Here is a 22,363-nt window from a genome sequence, read left to right as displayed (position 1 = left end):
TGTTTTTTAATGCTAGCAATAGCAGTCCAGTTCCTGCGTTTGATGCAGGAAGAAAGCAGGAGCACAAGAGGCCAATCAGTTTATGTGTTGACAAAGAAAATAACTATAGGAGGAGAAAGCAGAGTAAATAAGGGATAAGCTCATGACTATGCTGCTTCTCCTTTCGCTGTCCAGTCAGTTTGGGAGCAGGCCTATGCTGGTTGTCATTTGACTCAGCAGACTGAGGACATCTAGAGGTGGAAAAGAATTACTGCAGGGAACAGCTCCAGATTGAATAATTATCTATTTATTCTATAATGTAAAGTAGTGGTCTCCAAACTGCGGCCCTTTGGCCGAATGTGGCCTTTTGCTTGCCTTTATCCAGCCCTTGAGGTATTATTACTGCCACTGGCACCAACAACGGGGCACTATTCCTTCCACTGACACCAACAATGGGGCACTATTCTTTCCATTGACACAAAAGATGGGGCATAATTCCTTCCACTGACATCAACGATGGGGCATAATTCCTTTCACCGACAACATAAATGGGGCACTGATCCTCTCACTGACAGCAGCTATTTCCCCCCTCCCAATACCAAAGATTTGGCATTGTTTATTTCCACTGGGCACAGTCCAGCTCCCCTAAAGTCTGAAGGACAGTAAACTGGCCATTTCTTTAGAATGTTTGGAGACCTCTGTTTTAAAGGCTAAGTTCACCAAAAAATAAAAAAAAATGCACATTTTTTTGCAGGTAAAAAAGTGATATTTTTTTTTTTAAAGCCTGCAGATCAGCAGATTGTGGGTGCAATGTCAGGCACCTGTAGATGCTCAGTAAAGCTGTCTGTCTGTACATCATGTACAGACAGCAGGAAAAACCATGATATATGAGATCACCCTCATAGTTCATTGAAATTGCGGTGGAAGATAGTAGTTATAGTTGATTCATTCACAGATTGCTGCGAATGAAGGATACGGCCGTGTGGATGGAGCCCTGCATTGCTACGCTGTTTTTTGACTGTGACGGGGGTGCGGGGAGAAAAACAATGCAGGGGATTGGAGGGGCGCAGGCAGGTGCTCTTTGGTAACATGTTACACCCTAAATACGGATGTAACATGTTGATGAACTAATCCTTCAATTAGCTATTTTTGGTTAAAATTTTGGACTTTTGCTATAAGCCTTAAAGCAAAAGTTCAAAATTTAAACCAAAAATAGCTAAAGTTTAAGGAATGGCAAATTTTTTATATAGCTAGGGGCAGATCCACATAGATCTGCACCCGCACAGCGTATCTGAGATACGCTACGCCGCCATAACTTACCCGGCTTTAGTTTGAATCCACAAAAAATTTGCGCCGTAAGTTATGGCGGCGTAATGTATCTCTCGCAGCGTAACGGCCCGTAATTCAAATCGGCAAGTAGGGGCGTGTTTCATTTAAATGAAGCGCGTCCCCACGCCGAACGAACTGCGCATGCGCCGTCCATAAATTTTCCGCTGTGCATTGCGCTAAATGACGTCGCAAGGACGTCATTGATTTTGACGTGGACGTAAATTACGTCCAGCCCCATTCACGAACGACTTACGCAAACAAAATAACATTTTTAAAATTTGACGCGGGAACGACGGCCATACTTAACATTGCGTACGCCACCAGATAGCAGCTTTAACTATACGCCGAAAAAAGCCGACTAGAAACGACGTAAAGGAATGCGACGGCCGCTCGTACGTTCGTGGATCGTCGGAAATAGCTCATTTGCATACTCGATGCGGAATACGACGGGAACGCCACTCAGCGGACGCCGAAGAAATGCATCTTAGATCCGAAGGCATACGAAGACGTTTGCCTGTCGGATCTAACCCAGATGCCGTCGTATCTTGTTTTCAGGATTCAAAACAAAGATACGACGCGGGAAATTTGAAAGTACGCCGGCGTATCACTAGATACGCCGGCGTACTCTCTTTGTGGATCTGCCCCCTAGTGTTTCAATCCTGAGATATCGAATCAATCTATGATAAGATTGAAAGTGGAACGTTCTGTCTAATTTAAACACAACATAATAAAATAAAAATAAAAAAAAAATATTTTGTTGCAGGGTAGTTAGCCCACCGATTTGACAGGAGTACCAATTACTCCTTTTGAAATCAAAGTCTGTCTGCAAAGGAGAACTGTCTTTCATTTCAAAGTTGTAACACTGTTGCTTCTTTGCTTAATTGTTATGTCTAAAATGCACTCATGGCGAGTTTCTGTTGTCTTCTACGTATAGTTTATAGTTAAATAGGGAGAGTTTGATTTGTATACAGCAGGCTATTTCAACCAGGATGCCTTGAGGTTTCTTCAGGGGTGCCTTGGAAAAATGCCTAAAAAATTATCAAAAATTGTATAAAAGCCAGCAGGTGGATGAAGCCTTTTATTACACAAAGCCACTGGTTTTCATTATGCACCATTACGACTTTCTAGACACTGACACCCTAACAACCAATGATGTCATCAGTTGATAAGGATGAGGTCTGTTACCTCCACAGCAGCCTTGTTTGACCCTTCTGTGCCCCTCTCCCTCAGTACTGGGGTCACATTAGCTCAGTGTTTCTCAACTCCAGTCCTCAAGGTGCACCAAAAGGTGATGTTTTCAGGCTCTCTGTTATTTTGCGCAGGTGATTTGATCAGTTTCACTGCGCAAGATTTTCTATCGTTTTAAAGGGTGCCTTGACTGAAAAAAGTTTGCGAACCACTGTTATACAGTATATAATGCTCTACTGGCACAAGATTACTTCTTAACCACTTGCCGTCAAGCCGCCGCAGTTATACTGTGGCAGGTTGGCTCGGCTGCATTAATCGCCGTACCGGTCCGCCGGCCATCCGCGATCGCTCCACAGAGAGCCAGAACGGGGATCTGTCAATGTAAACAAACAGATCCCCGTTCTGTCAGAGGAGTAGAGGGAGATCTGCTGTTCCTAGTGATCAGGAACAGCAATCTCTTTCTACTCCCTGTCAGTCCACTCCCCCAACAGTTAAGCCCCATACACACTATGGCCCAGATCCACAAAGAACTTACGGCGGCGTATCTATTGATACGCCGCGTAAGTTCTACGATGCCCCGTCGTATCTTTGTTTTGTATCCACAAAACAAGATACGACTGAATGTGGGCTAGATCCGACTGACGTACGTCTTAGTACGCCGTCGGATCTTAGGTGCATATTTACGCTGGCCGCTAGGTGGCGCTTCCGTTGATTTCCGCGTAGAGTATGCAAATTAGCTAGATACTGCGATCCTCAAACGTACGTCCGCCCGGCGCATTTTTTTACGTTGTTTACGTAAGGCTTTTTTCGGCGTAACGTTACCCCTAGGTCTATGAGGCGTACGCAATGTTAAGTATGGACGTCGGAACAGCGTCGAATTTTCCGTCGTTTACGTAAAACGTTCGTGAATAGGGCTTTGCGTAAATTACGTTCACGTCGAAAGCATTGACTATTTGCGACGTGATTTCGAGCATGCGCACTGGGATACCCCCACGGACGGCGCATGCGTCGTTAAAAAAAAAACATCATTTACGTGGGGTCAAGTTGAATTAACATAAAACACGCCCACATCTTAGTCATTTGAATTGCGCGCCCTTATGCCGACACATTTACACTACGCCGCCGTAACTTACGGCGCAAATTCTTTCTGGATACGAAAAGTACACGATAAGTTACGGTTTCATCGGTCAGAACCGATCGTGTGTGTGATAGGTTATTTAACCATAGGTTAAAAAAAAGAAAACTTGCTTTAAAATTAACCTATGGATTGGTAACCGATAGGTCAAAACCGATCGTTAGTAGGCACAACCATCGGTTAAAAATCCACGCATGCTCAGAATCAAGTCGATGCATGCTTGGAAGCATTGAACTTCGTTTTTTTCAGCACGTCGTTGTGTTTTACGTCACCGCGTTCTGACACGATCGGTTATTTAACCTATGGTGTGTAGGCGTGACGGACCATCAGTCAGCTTCATCGGTTAACCTAGGACAACGGTCCTTCAGACCGTTGTCCTCTGCTTAACCTATCGTGTGTACGAGGCTTTAGAGTTTCAATTCGTGTGCAATCAGGCAGGCCCTTGCACTACATGGTTTTGGTAAACCTGAAGAGAAAAACCTGCAGGAAAACTAATAGTGTGTATGGGGCTTTAGAAACACCTCCCTAGGGAACACTTAACTGCTTGAGCGTCCCTTTGTGTTAACCCCTTCCCTGACAATGTCGTTTATACAGTGATCAGTGGCTATTTTTTAGCTATGATCACTTTAATAATTTCACTGGTCCCAAAAAAGTGTCAAAAGTGTCCGATCTGTCTGCCGCAATGTCGCAGTCCCGCTAAAAATCGCTGATCACCGCCATTACAAGTAAAAAAAATATATATATTTATAAAAATGCCATAAATATATAATACGTCACCAATTTTAATAAAATATTCTTAGGAAGGAAAGGAACGAAAAAGGCAGCATTGCCGCCTGGTCCCTGGGTGACTAAGTTACACCTGGCTGACAATGGGATTGATGCCATGGGGGAGAAAAAGGAGACCGGTGTTTTGGAATTCTCTCAGCTGCTGAGCAGGTAAGCACTTTGCATGTACAGTAATAATTTGGATTGCAAGCATACTTCGTCCCAGGAACATGATTATAATCCAAAGCACTTGTATATCAAAGCAAATTTCCCCATAAGAAATAATGGAAACTCAGATGATTCGTTCCACAACCATTTATTCATAAGTTCTTCAGTTTATAGTCCATATAAAAAGATTATAGCAATGTGATGGGTTGTGTAACCATAAATGGAAGCCTCCACAAGGGGATTACAAGCAAAATCCAGCAGGAGCTACAGAGTATAAAAGAGAAGAGAGGCGCCTCCAAGTGTAGCAATATGGTTACATTTAATGAAGGTACAAAACAAATTTGCTTGTCTTGCAAAACACTCTCAGGCCAAGTTATAGTGAGTGCACAGTGCACAATAGCTCATGGGGTCATTAGAAGGGATCATGACTTATATTACCTTTAACAACTTACTTTACACTTTGTACAAAATAGAGAGGCATATCTCTTTCCTTTACCCCTTTCTTTTATCTGCAATGCAAACCTCAAACCTTGGATCTGAAAAGGATGACATTTTGTCAAACGTTACTAAAAATTAACATCTCTTCATCAGTCATATGAGGACATGTCTGATGAAGGGGTCATGCGTGGCCCCAAAACTTCTCAGTTTTTGGGGTTTATTCTGAAGATCAATGGTGTGCTGGTGATACTGTATGGTATGACTACTCATAAATCTACCTCCTAAAGTTTAACCTTAAAGCGGAGGTTCACCCTAAAACAATGATATACCATTCCATCCCGCATACTGCCGACATGTACAGTATGCTGTTTTTTTTTTTCGCTGTACATACCGTTTAATCGTTGTTTTTCTTTTCAGACTCCCACGGGGAATAGGCGTTCCTATGAAGAGGTGTAGATGATTGACGTGCAGCTAAGGCGCGTCACTCGTTCCGAAAATAGCCGGACTGGGACTCGGCTCTATACAGCGCTATACGGCGCCTGCGCACAGACTAGGAGCTGACTGTGCAGGCGCTGTATATAGCCGAGTCCCAGTTCGGCTATTTTCAGAACGCGTGACGCGCCTTAGCCGCACGTCAATCATCTACGCCTCTTCATAGGAACGCCTATTCCCTGTGGGAGTCTGAAAAGAAAAACAACGATTAAACGGTATGTACAGCGAAAAAAAATAAAAAAAACAGCATACTGTACATGTCGGCAGTATGCTGGATGGAATGGTATATAATTGTTTTAGGGTGATCCTCCGCTTTAACTTCAAGTTGAAACTTAGTGAATGTTTAAAAAACAGCACCAGGGACAAAACTTACAGTGAATGAAAAAGTGTCCCATGTACCGGTGGCTGCTATGTTTGGTTGAAATTTTCATTCCTCATTCCTCTGCTTCCAAATACCCCTGCAACTGTGATCTTCTGGTGCTGTGGAGGTTAAAAAAAAGTGCAGACTTAAGCCTCGTACACACGATTGGATTTTCCACAGACAAAGCCTCTGACTTTTTTCCGAAGGGCGTTGGCCAGGAACTTGTCTTGCATACAAACGGCACAGAATTGTCGGCCAACAAACACAAACTTAGTTAGGTACTATGTAGTTTTACAGCTCTTTAGCGCCGCCCTTTGGGCACCTTCTGCTACTGTTGTGTTTGGTGAGAATTGCTTCCGAGCATGCATGTTTGTACTTTGGAGTTTTCTGCAATGGTCTTTCTTTCATCTACTTGTCCTTCATTTATAGAGCATTCTTTTCATTGTGGGAACTGATAGTACAGCTTTAATGAATGAAGTTAGCACTTAAGTCCCTGTGACTGCTGCAGATGCCCATACTAACCCTCACACAGGGTATCAGAGTCCTGAGGACTTTAACCTAATACAGCAGCCACTAGAAAATGGGACTCTCAGGTGAAATGTATACTTTCACAGCCATTAGTAAATAGTGTGTTTTCAAGGTAATAATGTTGAAATTACTATTACAGACACATTTTTGCGATAAAAGCTATAAAGTTTTATACCAGGGGGAGTGTCATCATCTACTTATGTCCAGTTATTGTGACCTTTTTTTGCATTTTCACTATTTTTGTAGCCTGATCCGTTACTCGGAACAGCTTTCTGAACTGGATCTTGATAACAATTGTCTAGGAGAAATGCCAGCCACTGACATCCTGGAGGCCCTGACCTCCAGAAATCAAGGTATGTTTTCATTTTTTACTATAATGAACCTTTTGTTACAATAAAGAGTGAAACATGGGCTGCGATAGTCAAAGCCACAGGTACAGATAGGTTAAAGCAGTTTTAACCACTTGTCTACTGGGCACTTTTACCCCCTTCCTGCCCAGGCCAATTTTTCAGTTCTGGGGGGGTTTTCCAGACAGAAAATGCCCCTGCCAAAAACTGCTGGTAACAGCCTATGTGTGCATGGATACATAGGATAACATACTGGGGAGTTTATTGACTGCAGAAAAAAAACATCTGAAGATAAAAGCAGCAGCTGTAAATGCATCCAGTGTGCATGAGGCTCAACAGGGGTGTCAAACTCTATTTCACCATGGGCCGCATCAGGATTATGATTGCCTTTAAAACGGCCGGTTGTATCTCTAAAATTAGATGCCCAGCGCATCCCCTCCTCTTACATTAGATGTCAAGAGGCACCCCACTATCAGAAGTTGAGTCCCCTACTCTCCCTTGCATCACAGTGCACCTCCCTTTCCTTGCTGGGAAGAAGCTGGATGCATTGCTTGAAAGCAGAAAATAAGGGTCTGGACTAGGACCAGGGGAGGGCTGGAGCTCGAACAAGAGGTGCGAGGGCCACATGGAATGGCTTGTAGGGCCTGATTCGGCCTGTGGGCATTGTGTTTGACACCTGTGCCCTCGTATGTGTATGTATGAATGTGAGTAAGGCCCCTTTCACATTGAGGAGTTTTTCAGGCGGTACAGCGCTAAAAATAGCGCTGCTATCGCGCCTGAAAAACTCCTTCACTGCAGACTCAATGTGAAAGCCCGAGGGCTTTCACACTGAGGCGATGCGCTGGCGGGAGACAAAAAAATCTCCTGTCAGCAGCATCTTTGGAGCGGTGAGAGGAGCGGCATGTATACCGCTCCTTCACCGCTCCTTCCCATTGAAAACAATGGGAAACCGCGGCAATACCGCCCGCAATGCGCCTCTATAGAGGCGCATTGCGGGCGGTATTAACTCTTTATCGGCCGCTAGCGGGGGTTAATACCGCACCGCTAGCGGCTGATACCCGCGGCAATTCCGGCGGTATAGCGCCGCTATTTTTAGCGGCGTTATACCGCCACCGCTAAAAATGTTTTTTTCAACCCGATTCTTCTTTTGCCTTGCATACACACGATCGTGAAAAAAAATGCTCGAGCAAATCGCGGTGACGTACAACACGTACGACGGCACTATAAAGGGTAAGTTCCATTCGGATGGCGCCACCTTTGGGGCTGTTTTTGCTGATTTCGTGTTAGTAAAAGTTTGGTTAAAAAACGATTTGCGCTTTTCAGTCTTCGTGCTTTTCAGTCTGTTACAGCGTGACGAATGTGCTATCTCCATTACAAACGCTAGTTTTACCAGAACAAGCGCTCCCGTCTCATAACTTGCTTCTAAGCATGCGCGTTTTTTTTCACGTCGTTAAAGCCCACACACGACCATTTTTTACGACGTGAAAAACGACAACATGAAAAAATAGAGCATGTTCTAAATTTTTCATTCCAATTTTTCACGTCATGAAAAATGCTCTGGAGCCCACACATGATTCGTTTTTAATGACATTTTTCACATCATGAAAAACGGCCATGTGTACACGTGTACGTGGCATAACAGGTGAGAATAAAGGAAATAAGCGGAAAAAATAAAAATAACGCAGTCTTGACTGGTAACCTGCAATATATTATAGTTTTTTGGGGGGGTTTAGATACGCTTTAACTGGTGTGTTTTAAATGCTAAGCCTAGTCTTTACTTCTAGTCCAGGTCAAGCAAATGTTGTTTAGACATTTGTGGGAGATAATAAGATTGCATCCAGGTTCCAGAGTTGTAATTAAATGTAAGAATTTGGTCTACACCTGTTGAATGTTCTCCTACATGTTCTCATTTGGTTGAGCTAAACTAATAATTCAAGTTATTCTTTGGAAGCCAAATTATGCAATCTGTCCTGGGATTTCTATGACTTGTGGGCTGCCACCTGTGTGATGAGAATTGCAGGCGTATACGTATTTAAATTCTTAAGAATTCGTTTGTCACTTTCCACAGCTGAATATGTACAATTATTTGAAAATGATATTACTCTAAAGAGTCTACATGTAAAAGGTCAGTCAAGTTGAAGATTATATTTCACATTCATGTCCAACCTGCTGACTTTTTATCTCCTGGGAACTCTGGTGAGAACTATTCCTGAGATACTAGGTCCACCATCTGCCATTACCCTTATTGGGGCATTTCACTCACTTTTAGAGAAAAAAATAAAATAATAAAAAAATGAACAGTACAACAATGTGGCTGCAATCTTCGAGGCATTTTTACGATCTCTAATATGTAGAATTTTCACGTGCATTGTACTCGAAGACTGCTCTTTAAACAGATCCCCTGAGGCCTCGTACACACGATAGGTTAACCAGAGGACAACGGTCTGATGGACCGCTTTCATCGGTCAAAACCGATCGTGTGTGGGCCCCATAGGATATTTAACCATCGGTTCAAAAAAAGCCAACTTGCTTTAAATTTAACTGATGGATTCCTAACCGAAAGGTCAAAACCGATCGTTAGTAGGCACAACCATCGGTTAAAAATCCACACATGCTCAGAATCAAGTCGACGCTTGCTTGGAAACATTGAACTTCGTTTTTTCAGCACGTCGTTGTGTTTTACGTCACCGCGTTCTGACCCGATCGGTTATTTAACCGATGGTGTGTAGGCGCGACGGACCATCAGCCAGCTTCATCGGTTAACCGATGATAACGGTCCATCAGACCGTTCTCATCGGATGGACTGATCGTGTGTACGAGCCTTTAGGCTTACAGTAGACCTCCAGATAGAATGGCACAGTGGGCATGTAATAGCACAGTGGGGCATGTAATGGCATAGTGAGGCTTGAAAAAAGCCTGTTTCTGTCAGCGGTTGTTCTGGCTACCCCTCAGCTTCCAGAAACACTAGTAGGAAGGGGGTAGTCTTATACGGCGAGTATATCCCAAAACCAAAATTTTTCCTGGAAAATTAGGGGGTCGTCTTATACGCCAAGTCGTCTTATACGCCGGAAAATACGATATATATATATATATATATATATATATATATATATATATATATATATATATATATACATATATATATATATATATATATATATATATATATATACAGTGAGGAAAATAAGTATTTGAACACCCTGCTATTTTGCAAGTTCTCCCACTTGGAAATCATGGAGGGGTCTGAAATTGTTATCGTAGGTGCATGTCCACTGTGAGATACATAATCCCCCCAAAAAAATCCAGAAATCACTATGTATGATTTTTTTAACTATTTATTTGTATGATACAGCTGCAAATAAGTATTTGAACACCTGAGAAAATCAATGTTAATATTTGGTACAGTAGCCTTTGTTTGCAATTACAGAGGTCAAACGTTTCTTGTAGTTTTTCACCAGGTTTGCACACACTGGAGGAGGGATTTTGGCCCACTCCTCCACACAGATCTTCTCTAGATCAGTCAGGTTTCTGGGCTGTCGCTGAGAATCACGGAGTTTGAGCTCCCTCCAAAGATTCTCTATTGGGTTTAGGTCTGGAGACTGGCTAGGCCATGCCAGAACCTTGATATGCTTCTTACAGAGCCACTCCTTGGTTATCCTGGCTGTGTGCTTCGGGTCATTGTCATGTTGGAAGACCCAGCCTCGACCCATCTTCAAAGCTCTAACTGAGGGAAGGAGGTTGTTGCCCAAAATCTCGCAATACATGGCCACGGTCATCCTCTCCTTAATACAGTGCAGTCGCCCTGTCCCATGTGCAGAAAAACACCCCCAAAGCATGATGCTACCACCCCCATGCTTCACAGTAGGGATGGTGTTCTTGGGATGGTACTCATCATTCTTCTTCCTCCAAACACGGTTAGTGGAATTATGACCAAAAAGTTCTATTTTGGTCTCATCTGACCACATGACTTTCTCCCATGACTCCTCTGGATCATCCAAATGGTCATTGGCAAACTTAAGACGGGCCTTGACATGTGCTGGTTTAAGCAGGGGAACCTTCCGTGCCATGCATGATTTAAAACCATGACGTCTTAGTGTATTACCAACAGTAACCTTGGAAATGGTGGTCCCAGCTCTTTTCAGGTCATTGACCAGCTCCTCCCGTGTAGTCCTGGGCTGATTTCTCACCTTTCTTAGGATCATTGAGACCCCACGAGGTGAGATTTGCATGGAGCCCCAGTCCGAGGGAGATTGACAGTCATGTTTAGCTTCTTCCATTTTCTAATGATTGCTCCAACAGTGGACCCTTTTTCACCAAGCTGCTTGGCAATTTCCCCATAGCCCTTTCCAGCCTTGTGGAGGTGTACAATTTTGTCTCTAGTGTCTTTGGACAGCTCTTTGGTCTTGGCCATGTTAGTAGTTGGATTCTTACTGATTGTATGGGGTGGACAGGTGTCTTTATGCAGCTAATGACCTCAAACAGGTGCATCTAATTTAGGATAATAAATGGAGTGGAGGTGGACATTTTAAAGGCAGACTAACAGGTCTTTGAGGGTCAGAATTCTAGCTGATAGACAGGTGTTCAAATACTTATTTGCAGCTGTATCATACAAATAAATAGTTAAAAAATCATAAATTGTGATTTCTGGATTTTTTTTTTTTTTGATTATGTCTCTCACAGTGGACATGCACCTACGATGACAATTTCAGACCCCTCCATGATTTCCAAGTGGGAGAACTTGCAAAATAGCAGGGTGTTCAAATACTTATTTTCCTCACTGTATATATATATTTATATTTATTTATATACATATACAACAATTTGTGCAGAGCTTTACAAGGTGATGGCAGACAGTACAGTTACTATACAATTCTATATAAGAGAGATCAAAGAAAATCTAAAAGTATTATGGACCACTACTCATCATACACTTTCCTTTCTTTCTTTCCTTAATCCACCCACAAATAGTTATGAGCTTATATTTTCTTTTTTCACCTTAATTTATGCTTTTTCCAGGAAAGCTACCACGCTTGAAAATAAAAGTCACTGCACAGATTTCCTCAATTACATTTAAAGCCATCCTAAAACAGAGTAAAAAACTGAAAGTCTCGAAGAAGAAGAAGAAAAGGAAGAAGGTAATTGGCACTACTTTATATTGATGTATACACAGGGCTTTTTTTCCTCAGAAAATAGGTGCAGGAACTCAACCATGACCCCCAAAACCCCACCTCCCCCAATACACACACCCTCTAAACTGCATCAAATAGTGGGTGTGGTCACATTTTACAACAGACAGTTGAAGGGTCTTAAAGGGGCATTAAATACCAGGGATGCATTATGTACAGATCGCAGAGTTCAGAGGGGAAGTGTAAGGCCGCGGACCAGTTTCAGCAGACATGTTCAGTCGTGTGTAGGCCCGAGCGGACAGGATTCCAGCGTACATTTGCCTGCCGGGCTTTTTTTCAGCGGGCAAATATTTCCAAACTTGTTTAGAAACAGCCCGCTGGAATCCTGTCCGCTCGGACATGTTCGGTCGTCTGTACAGACCTACCATACATGTCTGAGCGCCCGCGATCCCTCGCATGTGTCGAATGACTTCGACGCATGCGTGGAAGCATTGAACTGGCAGGGCCGCCCACGTCGCCGCGTCATCGTCGCGGCGACGGCGCGGCCACGCCCCGCGTATTGTTTACGCGCGAATTTCTGTATGATGGTGAGTACAGCCATCATACAGAAATCCCAAGGCAGACATGTACGTTGAAAACGGTCCGGCGGACCGTTTTCATCGTACATGTTTGCCCGTGTGTACAAGGCCTTACATGTAGAGTTTGGGGGTGTACTATGTGCCGGGTCCCGGGACATACCTCGCTTTACCAAGCCTCAAGCTTTTACTGGCTATTGCCTTGTGAGATGATAGTGGGAATACTGCAATTGATATTTTTTATCTTTCACCAGCATCTTATGCCACTACTAATAGTACTTTGAAGCACCAGCGTCCATTGGGACTTTGGTCCTGGGACACCCCCTACTCCTGCTCTGTACCCCATACAGCTGATAGGTCCATCTCCGCATCCGCCCCCTTGGCCACCATGGGAGAAACCCCCCTCGGTGGCTCTGGTGTCTGAGCTGACGGGATATATGCTCCTGACGAAGCGACGTATGTCGCAAAACTAGTAGAGTCCCCCTGATCGTGACCCCTACATCCACGTGATCTCCCCAAGGGTATTGCACTTTCGGTGACACGTATGGTTGTCACGATATTTGTATTGTTATTTTTTATTGTTTATGTTGTCTGATGTTTTTTATCTTGATACTATGTTAATAAACGTATCTAAAATTCTAATATACCTGCTCTTTCTGAGTTTATCTACTCATCTTGTACCGCAATAGTCCTACTGCCCGTTTTCTAAATTATGGGGTCTTTTTTGGGTTCTGGGGTCCCTTAAGCCCTATTTCTATTCAATTAATTCTAGGATGATGGTACCACTATTAACCAAACTATATGCATTTTACTAAAGAGGCTAACAATTAATTCCTATTCATGTTTATGTTACCTGATCATGCTGTGTGGTAAATATTCAGCCTAGACATGAGAATTTCCTGCTCTACACACGGTCATTTTTTGTGATGAAATAAAACGACGTTTTTAAAAACGTCATTTAAAATGATCGTGTGTGGGCTTCACATCGTTTTTTGTCTTCTAAAAAACGACAACAAAAAAAATTCGAACCTGTTTCAATTTTTTATGTCGTTTTTGAAAATGTCGTTTTTTGTGTCATAAAAAATGATCGTGTGTGGGCTAAAACGACGTTTTAAACGACGTTTTAAACCCGCGCATGCTCAGAAGCAAGTTATGAGACGTGTTGTACGTAACCGCGCTTTGCTAGAGCATTTTCAGAAAACGATGGTGTGTGGGCAACGTCGTTTTTTATGATGAAGTTAGAAAAACTTTGTTTTTTTTCATGATGAAAAACGTTGTTTTATTTCATCACAAAAAACGACCGTGTGTACGCGGCATAAGCTCTGGAAGGTTCTTCACAGAGACAGGGGAATAATCAAATCGCCTGGCTGTGCAGCTATGTACAGACAAAGGCAATCAGCTCCAATGATTACAGAGCAAGCCAACAATTAAATTCGTCTAGCATTCTATCCTAGGAGGGCGCTACATATTTTGGACCGGTGTCCATATACAATCTGGCCGCTCATAGAGCTATCAAGGGTCTGCTTGTGTCCGCCATGGCACAAAATGAATAGGCATGGATGTAAAAAAACTGGCATCCATCCTGTTTGGCTCTGATTCGTCATAGGATCTTCACATGGACGCTATGCTGATCGGAGCAGACCCTGCTCCATGTGAAAGAGCCCTAAAGTCAAACGCCACCTTCAGGCCGCATACACACGATAGGTTAACCAGAGGACAACGGTCTGATGGACCGTTTTCATCGGTCAAAACCGATCGTGTTTGGGCCCCATAGGTTATTTAACCATTGGTTAAAACAAGCCAACTTGCTTTAAATTTAACCGATGAATTCATAACCGATAGGTCAAAAACGATCGTTAGTAGGCACAACCATCGGTTAAAAATCCATGCATGCTCAGAATCAAGTCGACGCATGCTTGGAAGCATTGAACTTCATTTTTTTCAGCACGTCGTTGTGTTTTACGTCACTGTGTTCTGACACGATCGGTTATTTAACCCAGTGTTTTTCAACTCCAGTCCTCAAGGCACACCAACAGGTCAAGTTTTCAGGATTTCCCTCAGATGAAATGGCTGTGGTGATTACTAAGGCAGTGAAACTGATCAAATCACCTGTGCAAAATAATGGAAAGCCTGAAAACATGACCTGTTGGTGTGCCTTGAGGACTGGAGTTGAAAAACATTGATTTAACCGATGGTGTGTGGGCGCGAAGGGACCATCAGTCAGCCTCATCGGTTAACCGGTGACAACAGTCCTTCAGACCGTTCTCATCGGATGGACTGATCGTGTGTACGAGGCTTCAGTCTTGCACAGTTGTACAGTCTCTTCTCCTGTACTAAAATCAGTTAATCTGATTCCCTCCTGGACGACATCTAGTATCATCTAGTCCGTTCCTCCCTCAGTTTTGCTCACCTACCTTGCTTTGTATTTTAGATATCTGCACTATTTTTATTATTTTTGTTTCCATTTGAAAAATATCTACCTTACCATGTAGCACAGCTAAAGGATACAATAACACATACCATTGCAGAGCAATCCATGTGCTTTGGCACGCAGTCTGCTGAAAGCGATGCAAAGTTACCATAAGCAGCTTTTCCAGGTCTTTGCATTTGGCTACCACTCTTCAAATAGCTTCCATGTTCAATATGCTGTTGAGGCCCTTCCTCTACATTCAATGATAAATTACATTTCACTTTCTCTAGAGAAAAACAAAATGCTTATTACAGAGCTCTGTGTACTCATTTTCTTTTTATTCTCCTCTGTGTAAACATGGAGAACAGTCTGTACCCAATGAGAGACCCTTTATGTATTACTAAACAGCATATTGTTTGGAATAAGGGATGGACATTTGGCTGACCCCCTCTGTACTTTCAAAGTATTTTAAGGATCGGAAAATATATTTTTTCCATTATCTTTTGTACGCAAAAATTTGCTTTAATGTACTGATAAACACAAGATGGTGAGTTGCCGGTGAGAGTTTACTATGTTATTGTCAATTGATTATTATTATGAAAAGGTGCGTAAGCATGTATTGCTAAAGGTGCTGATACATTGTGCAGCTATTACGAGCAACATCAGGGAAACAACAGCAAATGGCTGGAATACTAAGATCCCATACACACTATACAACTTTTGTTGTCTGATTTCCTTTAGATTTACCAAAACCATGTAGTACAAGGGCCTGTCTGATTGCATACAAATTGAAACTCTTAAGGTATGACCTCATTTTGGTAAATTTGAAGGAAAAAATCTACAGAAAATTGTATAGTGTGTATCCAGTTTTACCAAGTTGACATCTGTGCTCATGCTGGCCATAGACTATACGAAAAATCGTCCGAAATTTGGTCGTTTAGACCAGTGGTCCCCAACCTTTTTGGCACCGTGGACCGGCATTGTGGATGAAAATTGTGCCAAGGCCCGATGATGCGGGCCGACGATGCAGTTTTTCGCGGCCAATATGACAGGAAATGGCTGGTGTTAGCACTTCAATCATCACAACACCATGGTTAATCAGGATGATTGAAGCACATTATTTTTATTATTATATTGTAATATACAATTAAATAGTTAAACTCACCATAATGCAGAATCTGCCACCAGATGCAGATTGCCAGCCACATGCCACCAGATGCAGATTGCCAGCCACATGCCACCAGATGCAGATTGCCAGCCACATGCCACCAGATGCAGATTGCCAGTCACATGCCACCAGATGCAGATCCCCCCCCCCCCCCCACAGCTTACCTCTCGCTCTCCCTGCCCTGTATGTCACAGCCGAGCGCTGCTGCCTAGCTTCACCCGCAGATTGGGGGGGGGCGCCGGGTTGAACAGCGGTGATGCAGGCGAGCCTGCTTCACCCCTAACTGTGTGGGCGGAAGTGCGGCGGGGCTGTGTGGGCGGAAGTGCGGTGATGGCGGCGATCTCTCTGCTCGCCCGCCACCGCCGCACCTCAGATAGCGCAGGCTTCGCGGCCCACCAGCAAACAGGCTGCGGCCCGGTAGTGGGCCCCGGACCGGGGGTTGGAGACCCCTGGTTTAGACAGTCCGTTCATTTTTCGAACAGTTAATGGGCACAAAATCTATAATCGCTGGGGCGTTTTTGAGCCAAAAAAAAAAAGGACAAGTTTGGACATTTTCTGCCGAATGAACGTTAAATTTAAAGGTTAATGTGTTTCCTGTCCGAACTGTCTGCACTAGGTATATGTAAAAAAAATATATATATTTTTTTTATTTATGTCCACTGAACGATTTATCGACCATTATATAATGGCACTATTGTTTGCGCTCACGGCCGAAAGTTCATTTTTCGAAAATGGGTTCGGCCTATTTTTCGTATAGTGTATGGCCAGCATCAGTTGCACAGTGGTGTCTCTAAAGTTTGCTACACATTATACAATTTTTATACAACTTTTTGTACAACTTTCCTTTCCTAGATTTACCAAAACCATATAATATGAGGTCAAACCTAAACACTTTCATATTGTATGCAATCAGGCAGACCCTCGTACTACATAGTTAAAGGTAACTCGAAAGGAAATTGAACAAAAACAATTGGTTAAAATCAGAGCTTTTTTTCTCAGAAAATAGGTGCAGGAACTCAACCATGACCCTGTTCAGATTTCACAGACAGTAAAAGGGTCTTAAAGGGGCATTAAATATCAGGATTGCATTACATACAGAGTGCAGAGTTCAGGGGGGTTACACACAGAGTGCATAGCCGTCACTTGTAAACACAGAAACCGGACTTCTGTGTTTACAAGTGATTGTGGTGAGCAGGCACCAAAGGGTCTGAGCCAGAGGTGGTGGAACTCAGTTCCCCCAAGTTCCCCCTGAAAAAAGCCCTGGTTAAAATGGATTTGGTCATGTAATAGTCATCGGAACTGTGAAATTATTAGCATATAACTTAGCATACTATACTCACACATGGGGTGATTGTGCGCTGACCTTTTCAATCCACATTAGATTAGTTAAATCATTTGTTTTTATTTTTATGTTCTTTACAGAAAAACTGAGAAATCATACTCTGCTGCACTGAAAGAACACATCCATCTCTACATTTTAAAGCCATCATCACCATATTCAGAAGATGACTGTTGCACAAACTAGTGACCGGTATACTCATTTGATTGGTGCAAATGTTCATATTCCAGTACTTCTCATTGTTCTTGACAATAGGTATTCTACCTAGTTCTGGATTAATAAGAGGGGAACAGGGACAATTGCCCCAGGGCCCCCTGCCAGAAGGGGCCCCAGACTTCCTTTATAAAAAAAATGAAACATATTTTCCCTCAAGACTTCAGTAGTGTGTTCGTTGAGGAAATTGTCCAGTTTGCAGCCTTTGTCAAGCTTTGTCTTATCAATATTCCTATTGCACACCTTCCTGGAAACAAGGCTCATCAGTAATGGGTGCTGCAGTGATTACCAGCTGGGTACCGGAAACACTAAAGTCAATGTACATATTCGCCAGCACACCAGGAATTTTCAGTTACCATCCAAAGGTTTTTATTGCAGATAGATCACATAACAAAGACAAGTGCAACGTTTCGGAGCCATGCTGGACCCCTTCGTCAGGCAAGCTCAGGTCATGTCTCACTCCATCTAAACAAAGTTAGTTAAAGACTTTGCAGATGCCAAGTGCAGGAAGACAGAGTTTTTGTAAATATTGTAGTGTGATGCATAACTGTGATGTATGACTTCCCAGTTCCAATTACCTGTTTAATGTGTATTCTTAGAGTCAATAAAATGTATATTTCGGAACCTAACTTTTATTTGTCATATAATTTATTTGTTGGGGGCTCCCAAACTTGAAGTGCCCCCCCCCCCCTCCAGGTCTAAATCAGGCACTGATTCTACCTGCTTTTAACCGCTTCAATACCCGCCCATTGTCAAATGTTGTCCACAGGAGGGCTTCACGGCCGTCTAGGGGGCACGTGCGCCCGTGGCATCGCTCGGGACCACGATGGCCGCCGGGCACCTGCAATTGACCGTGATCACCCCAGTTTGCCCCAGTTGAAGAGCTCTGCTGCTCGAAACATGTCGGGTACATAGCTCATACGCTACCTGCTCATTACGCCATTTTTACACATGTGATCACTAGTACTTGTCTTTAATCAGGCTTGTACTTTTTTATCTATTTTTATACATATTTTTTCCCCATTTTTCTGTTTGTTTTGCTTACCTTCCATGCCTAATAAAAGGCTTTTTTATTGGGATTAACTGCACTATGTGAGTTACGTTTTCCCTTACATGATTCTATGATGGGCCTGTCCACCACATGCCTGTATCTGTGAACCTCTCCTGCATGATTTGTCTCTTGCCATTGGATTAAACCGGCTCTTGTGGATCAAAGGTTGGCACATCAAAAGGCTTCCTACTGACATCACTGCTGCCCAGGAGTTCGTGCATGCCTGATCGACATACAGTCGCTGACGTGTGTGTCCACGTATTCCGGTAAGAGTACCCATCTTTATATCTATTTATCTGGATACCATTGTGGATCGTTGATGAGGTTCCCACTATCTACATTGATCACCTGATTTTCATACCTGAGAAGATCATCATCTTCCATTCTTTTGCTGTTCGGTTTTTCTTCATAAGAATTCCTGACCAATTTCACCTTTTTGGACTACACATGCCAGTCTGTCATCGGACTGGTATACACATTTTGTTTGGATTTTGTTTTGGGTTTATTCTATTTTATTGCCACATACAGGTGTTACATCACCTACCACAGTGTGTTCTAGATATATATTAACTTTCAGGGAAACACCATCTCCTAGTGGTTTTCTGTGTTATTACAGTGTTTCAATTTTTTGTTTTTTTCATTTGCCACACCACTCCGTGGTGTGTCTCCCTTTTCTAATTTTACTGAATTAGACTATTCACCGTATTTCTTGATTCATTTCATTTAATATTTAGCGCTGCACTTTTTCTTTTTCACATTGACCGTGATCACGGCAGGACACACAGATTCACGTCCTGTCAGAGGTGAGGAGACCGATGTGTGTTCCCAGTACCGAGGAACACCGATCGGTCTCCTCCCCTTGTGAGTCCCCTCCCCCTACAGTTAGAATCACTCCCTAGGGAACATATTTACCCCTCAATCGCCCCCTAGCGTTAACTCCCTCACTGGCAGTCACATTTACACAGTAATCAGTGCAGTTTTTTAGCACTAATCACTGTATAAATGTGAATGGTCCCAAAAATGTGTCAAAAGTGTCCGCTATGTCCATCGCAATGTCACGGTCACAATAAAAATCACAGATCGCCGCCATTACTAGTAAAAAAAAAAAAAAAAATGCAATAGATCTATCCCCTATTTTGTAGACGCTATAAATTTTGCGCAAAGCATTCAATATACGCTTATTACGATTTTTTGGGGGTTTTGTGTTTTTTTATTGTGTTTTTTTCAAAATTGTCGCTCTTCTTTTGTTTATAGCGCAAAAAGATTAAACTGCAGAGGTGATCAGATACCAACAAAAGAAAGCTCTATTTGTGGGAAAAAAAGGACGTCAATTTTGTTTGGGAGCCACGTTGCACGAACGCGCAATTGTCAGTTAAAGCGACGCAGTGCTGAATCGCTAAACGTGCTCTGGTCAAGAAGGGGGTAAATTCTTCTGAGGCTGAAGTGGTTAAGTAACAGCATTGTTATACTTGAATATTTTGTATAATTTCTAACAAAATATAGTTGGATCCACCATAGCTATACATTAGACATTGCCATCTATAGGCAAAGACAAAATCAAATGTTGATTCTATAGAAACATTTTGAGGTTCATTTAGAAAAGGTGGACAAGAAAAAGACATTTCAAAAGATTAAAGCTGAATCATCTGAATTTCCTACCTTACCTAACATTTTAAAATGAAAAGTCAAGACTTTTAAGGCCACCTTTGAATCTAATCTAATTTAATTAACTTCTAATCTAAAATCTCTAATTTATCCATAAATGTGGAAAATCCACAAGATAAGCGAATTCGTCTTTTACTAACACGGAATCAGCTAAAGCAGCCCAAAGGCGAATGGAACTTCCCCTTTATAGTGCCGTCGTACGTGTTGTATGTCACCGCGCCTTGCTAGAGCATTTTTTAAGAACGATGGTGTGTAGGCAACATCGTTTGAATGATGAAGTTGAGAAAACGTCGTTTTTTCGACATGCTGAAAAACTAAGTTTTTTTTCATGCTGAAAAATGATCGTGTGTACGCGGCATAATAGGCAAAGGATTGCCAATAATAGGCATGGACTGCCCAGGAGTGACAAGCCTAGCTGGTTGATTTCATCTGTATTTTTGTGTTACCTTTTTCTTTCATGGATATTCAGGCTACACTATTATAAGCTATCATTATGCTGATATAGTGTGTTTAATTGTTGCACCCTCATTATTACTATTTTAGAAATATGTTATCATCCTTCTGAGATACACTCTAGATTCTTGGGCCATATTCTCATAGAAGTTACGATGGAGTATCTCAGGATACTCCATCGTATCTCCCTTTTTTGGCCCGTGTATCTATGCGACTGATTCTTAGAATCATTTTCGCATAGATACACTTATTATGCAAATGATCCTTCTACGCAGATTCCCGAACGAGTTTGCGTCGCGTAACCGTCGCTAACGTCGTTTGCGTAAGCGGAAATTTAGTCCTGCTATATGAGGATTAAATTTCCGCAAGTCCCACGTAGGCCATGTTACGGATGGCGTCGGGTCCGCGTCGTGTTTTTTCGTCGGGTACATCTTTTCCGTAAGTCGTTCTTGAATACGACTTTACGTCAATGACGCACACGTCGGTGTCATTGACGTTTTCCGCCGAGAACTGGAGCATGCGCACTGGGCTTTTTGAAGCCCGGCGCATGCGCAGTTCATTAGAATCGGGGGCGCGCTTAATTTGAATACAAGCTGCCCCCTTGGAGATCCGCCAGGCTACGCCGGGGCATTTACACTCCGCCATCCCAACTTACGGAGCAAGTGTTTGGGGAATACAACACTCCTGTAAGTTGGGACAGCGGAGTGTAAGTGCCTTAAGCGCAGCCCACAGATTTTTACAGAGAATATGGGCCCTTGTGTGTAATGTTAACAGATTATAATCTCCTTTCAGTTTCTTATTGGAAGCTTGTTTGCGAGCCAGAGAAAATTAATTATATTTTTCATTTGTCTTATCTCGATCTTTGTATTGAAAAATATAAAAACTTAATAAGAATTGTCAATTATAAAAATAAATAAAAAGGGCGTGGACTGCTGGACACTGCCATAATGGACATGTACTAATAGAACTTTTTTTTTTAATATTGAACAGCAGGGCAAAAACAGAAATTCTGCTTGAGAGATGCCTTTGGCTCTGTACACACGTCCGGAAATCCCACCAGGAAAAAAACGTTGGTTTTTCTGATGGGATTCCTGTCAAGCTTTTCCTGCCAAACCGTGCATACAGACGGCCATTCAAAAGAACCGCCGTTCTTTTGAATGGCAAGAACGCAGTGACGTTATCGACTACAACGAGCCGTCGCCGCCATTTTGCTACACCCTACACTATGCTTTGTATGCTACTGCACATGCGTCGAAGGCTTATCGAGCATGCGCAGGTTTACCTTCAGACAGGTAAGCATACATTAACAATAATAAACCACAAATTAGTGTATAAAGTCCGTGAACTTCAATTTGAAAATATATATGTGATGAGTCCAAGTGACAATGGAGACACCCGTGAAGGCTTCAAAAACGCTGTTTTTAGGCACCAAACGTGAATCCACCACCGATCACACAGCTGCTTACCAGAAGTCAAGGTCCTGCCGGACCACTATCAACATATCTTTCCACCATAGATGTCAAATCCGCAGAAAGTTCTCCACTTGCGCTGAGACCATGCCGTGCTCAATGATGAAAAAACACAAAACAAGGCTCCACATAGCATAAAATCCGGGTAAATTTATTTAAAATAA

At 42.7% G+C, this 22,363-nt stretch overlaps 1 protein-coding gene across 2 annotated transcripts in view; it reads left to right on the top strand.

The window, feature by feature from the left end:
• The window catches only part of LOC120936456, a 33,312-nt gene extending 15,122 nt beyond the window's left edge, over positions 1-18,190 (top strand). Inside the window, exons 8-12 of one of the 2 annotated variants that reach the window (XM_040348801.1) lie at positions 4,432-4,567; positions 6,630-6,736; positions 8,799-8,855; positions 11,747-11,865; positions 17,432-18,190. In XM_040348801.1, coding sequence (XP_040204735.1) covers positions 4,432-4,567; positions 6,630-6,736; positions 8,799-8,855; positions 11,747-11,865; positions 17,432-17,440 — 428 coding nt within the window. In that variant the 3' untranslated portion in view covers positions 17,441-18,190. The remainder of the gene's footprint in view (positions 1-4,431; positions 4,568-6,629; positions 6,737-8,798; positions 8,856-11,746; positions 11,866-17,431) is intronic. The other variant, XM_040348802.1, reaches the window with a different exon arrangement.
• Positions 18,191-22,363: the final 4,173 nt, after the last annotated feature.

Source organism: Rana temporaria, chromosome 4 (genome assembly GCF_905171775.1).
Source record: "Rana temporaria chromosome 4, aRanTem1.1, whole genome shotgun sequence".
Lineage (NCBI taxonomy): Eukaryota > Metazoa > Chordata > Amphibia > Anura > Ranidae > Rana > Rana temporaria.
Note: the sequence above shows the minus strand (reverse complement) of the source record. Positions and strands in the feature narration are given on the sequence as shown.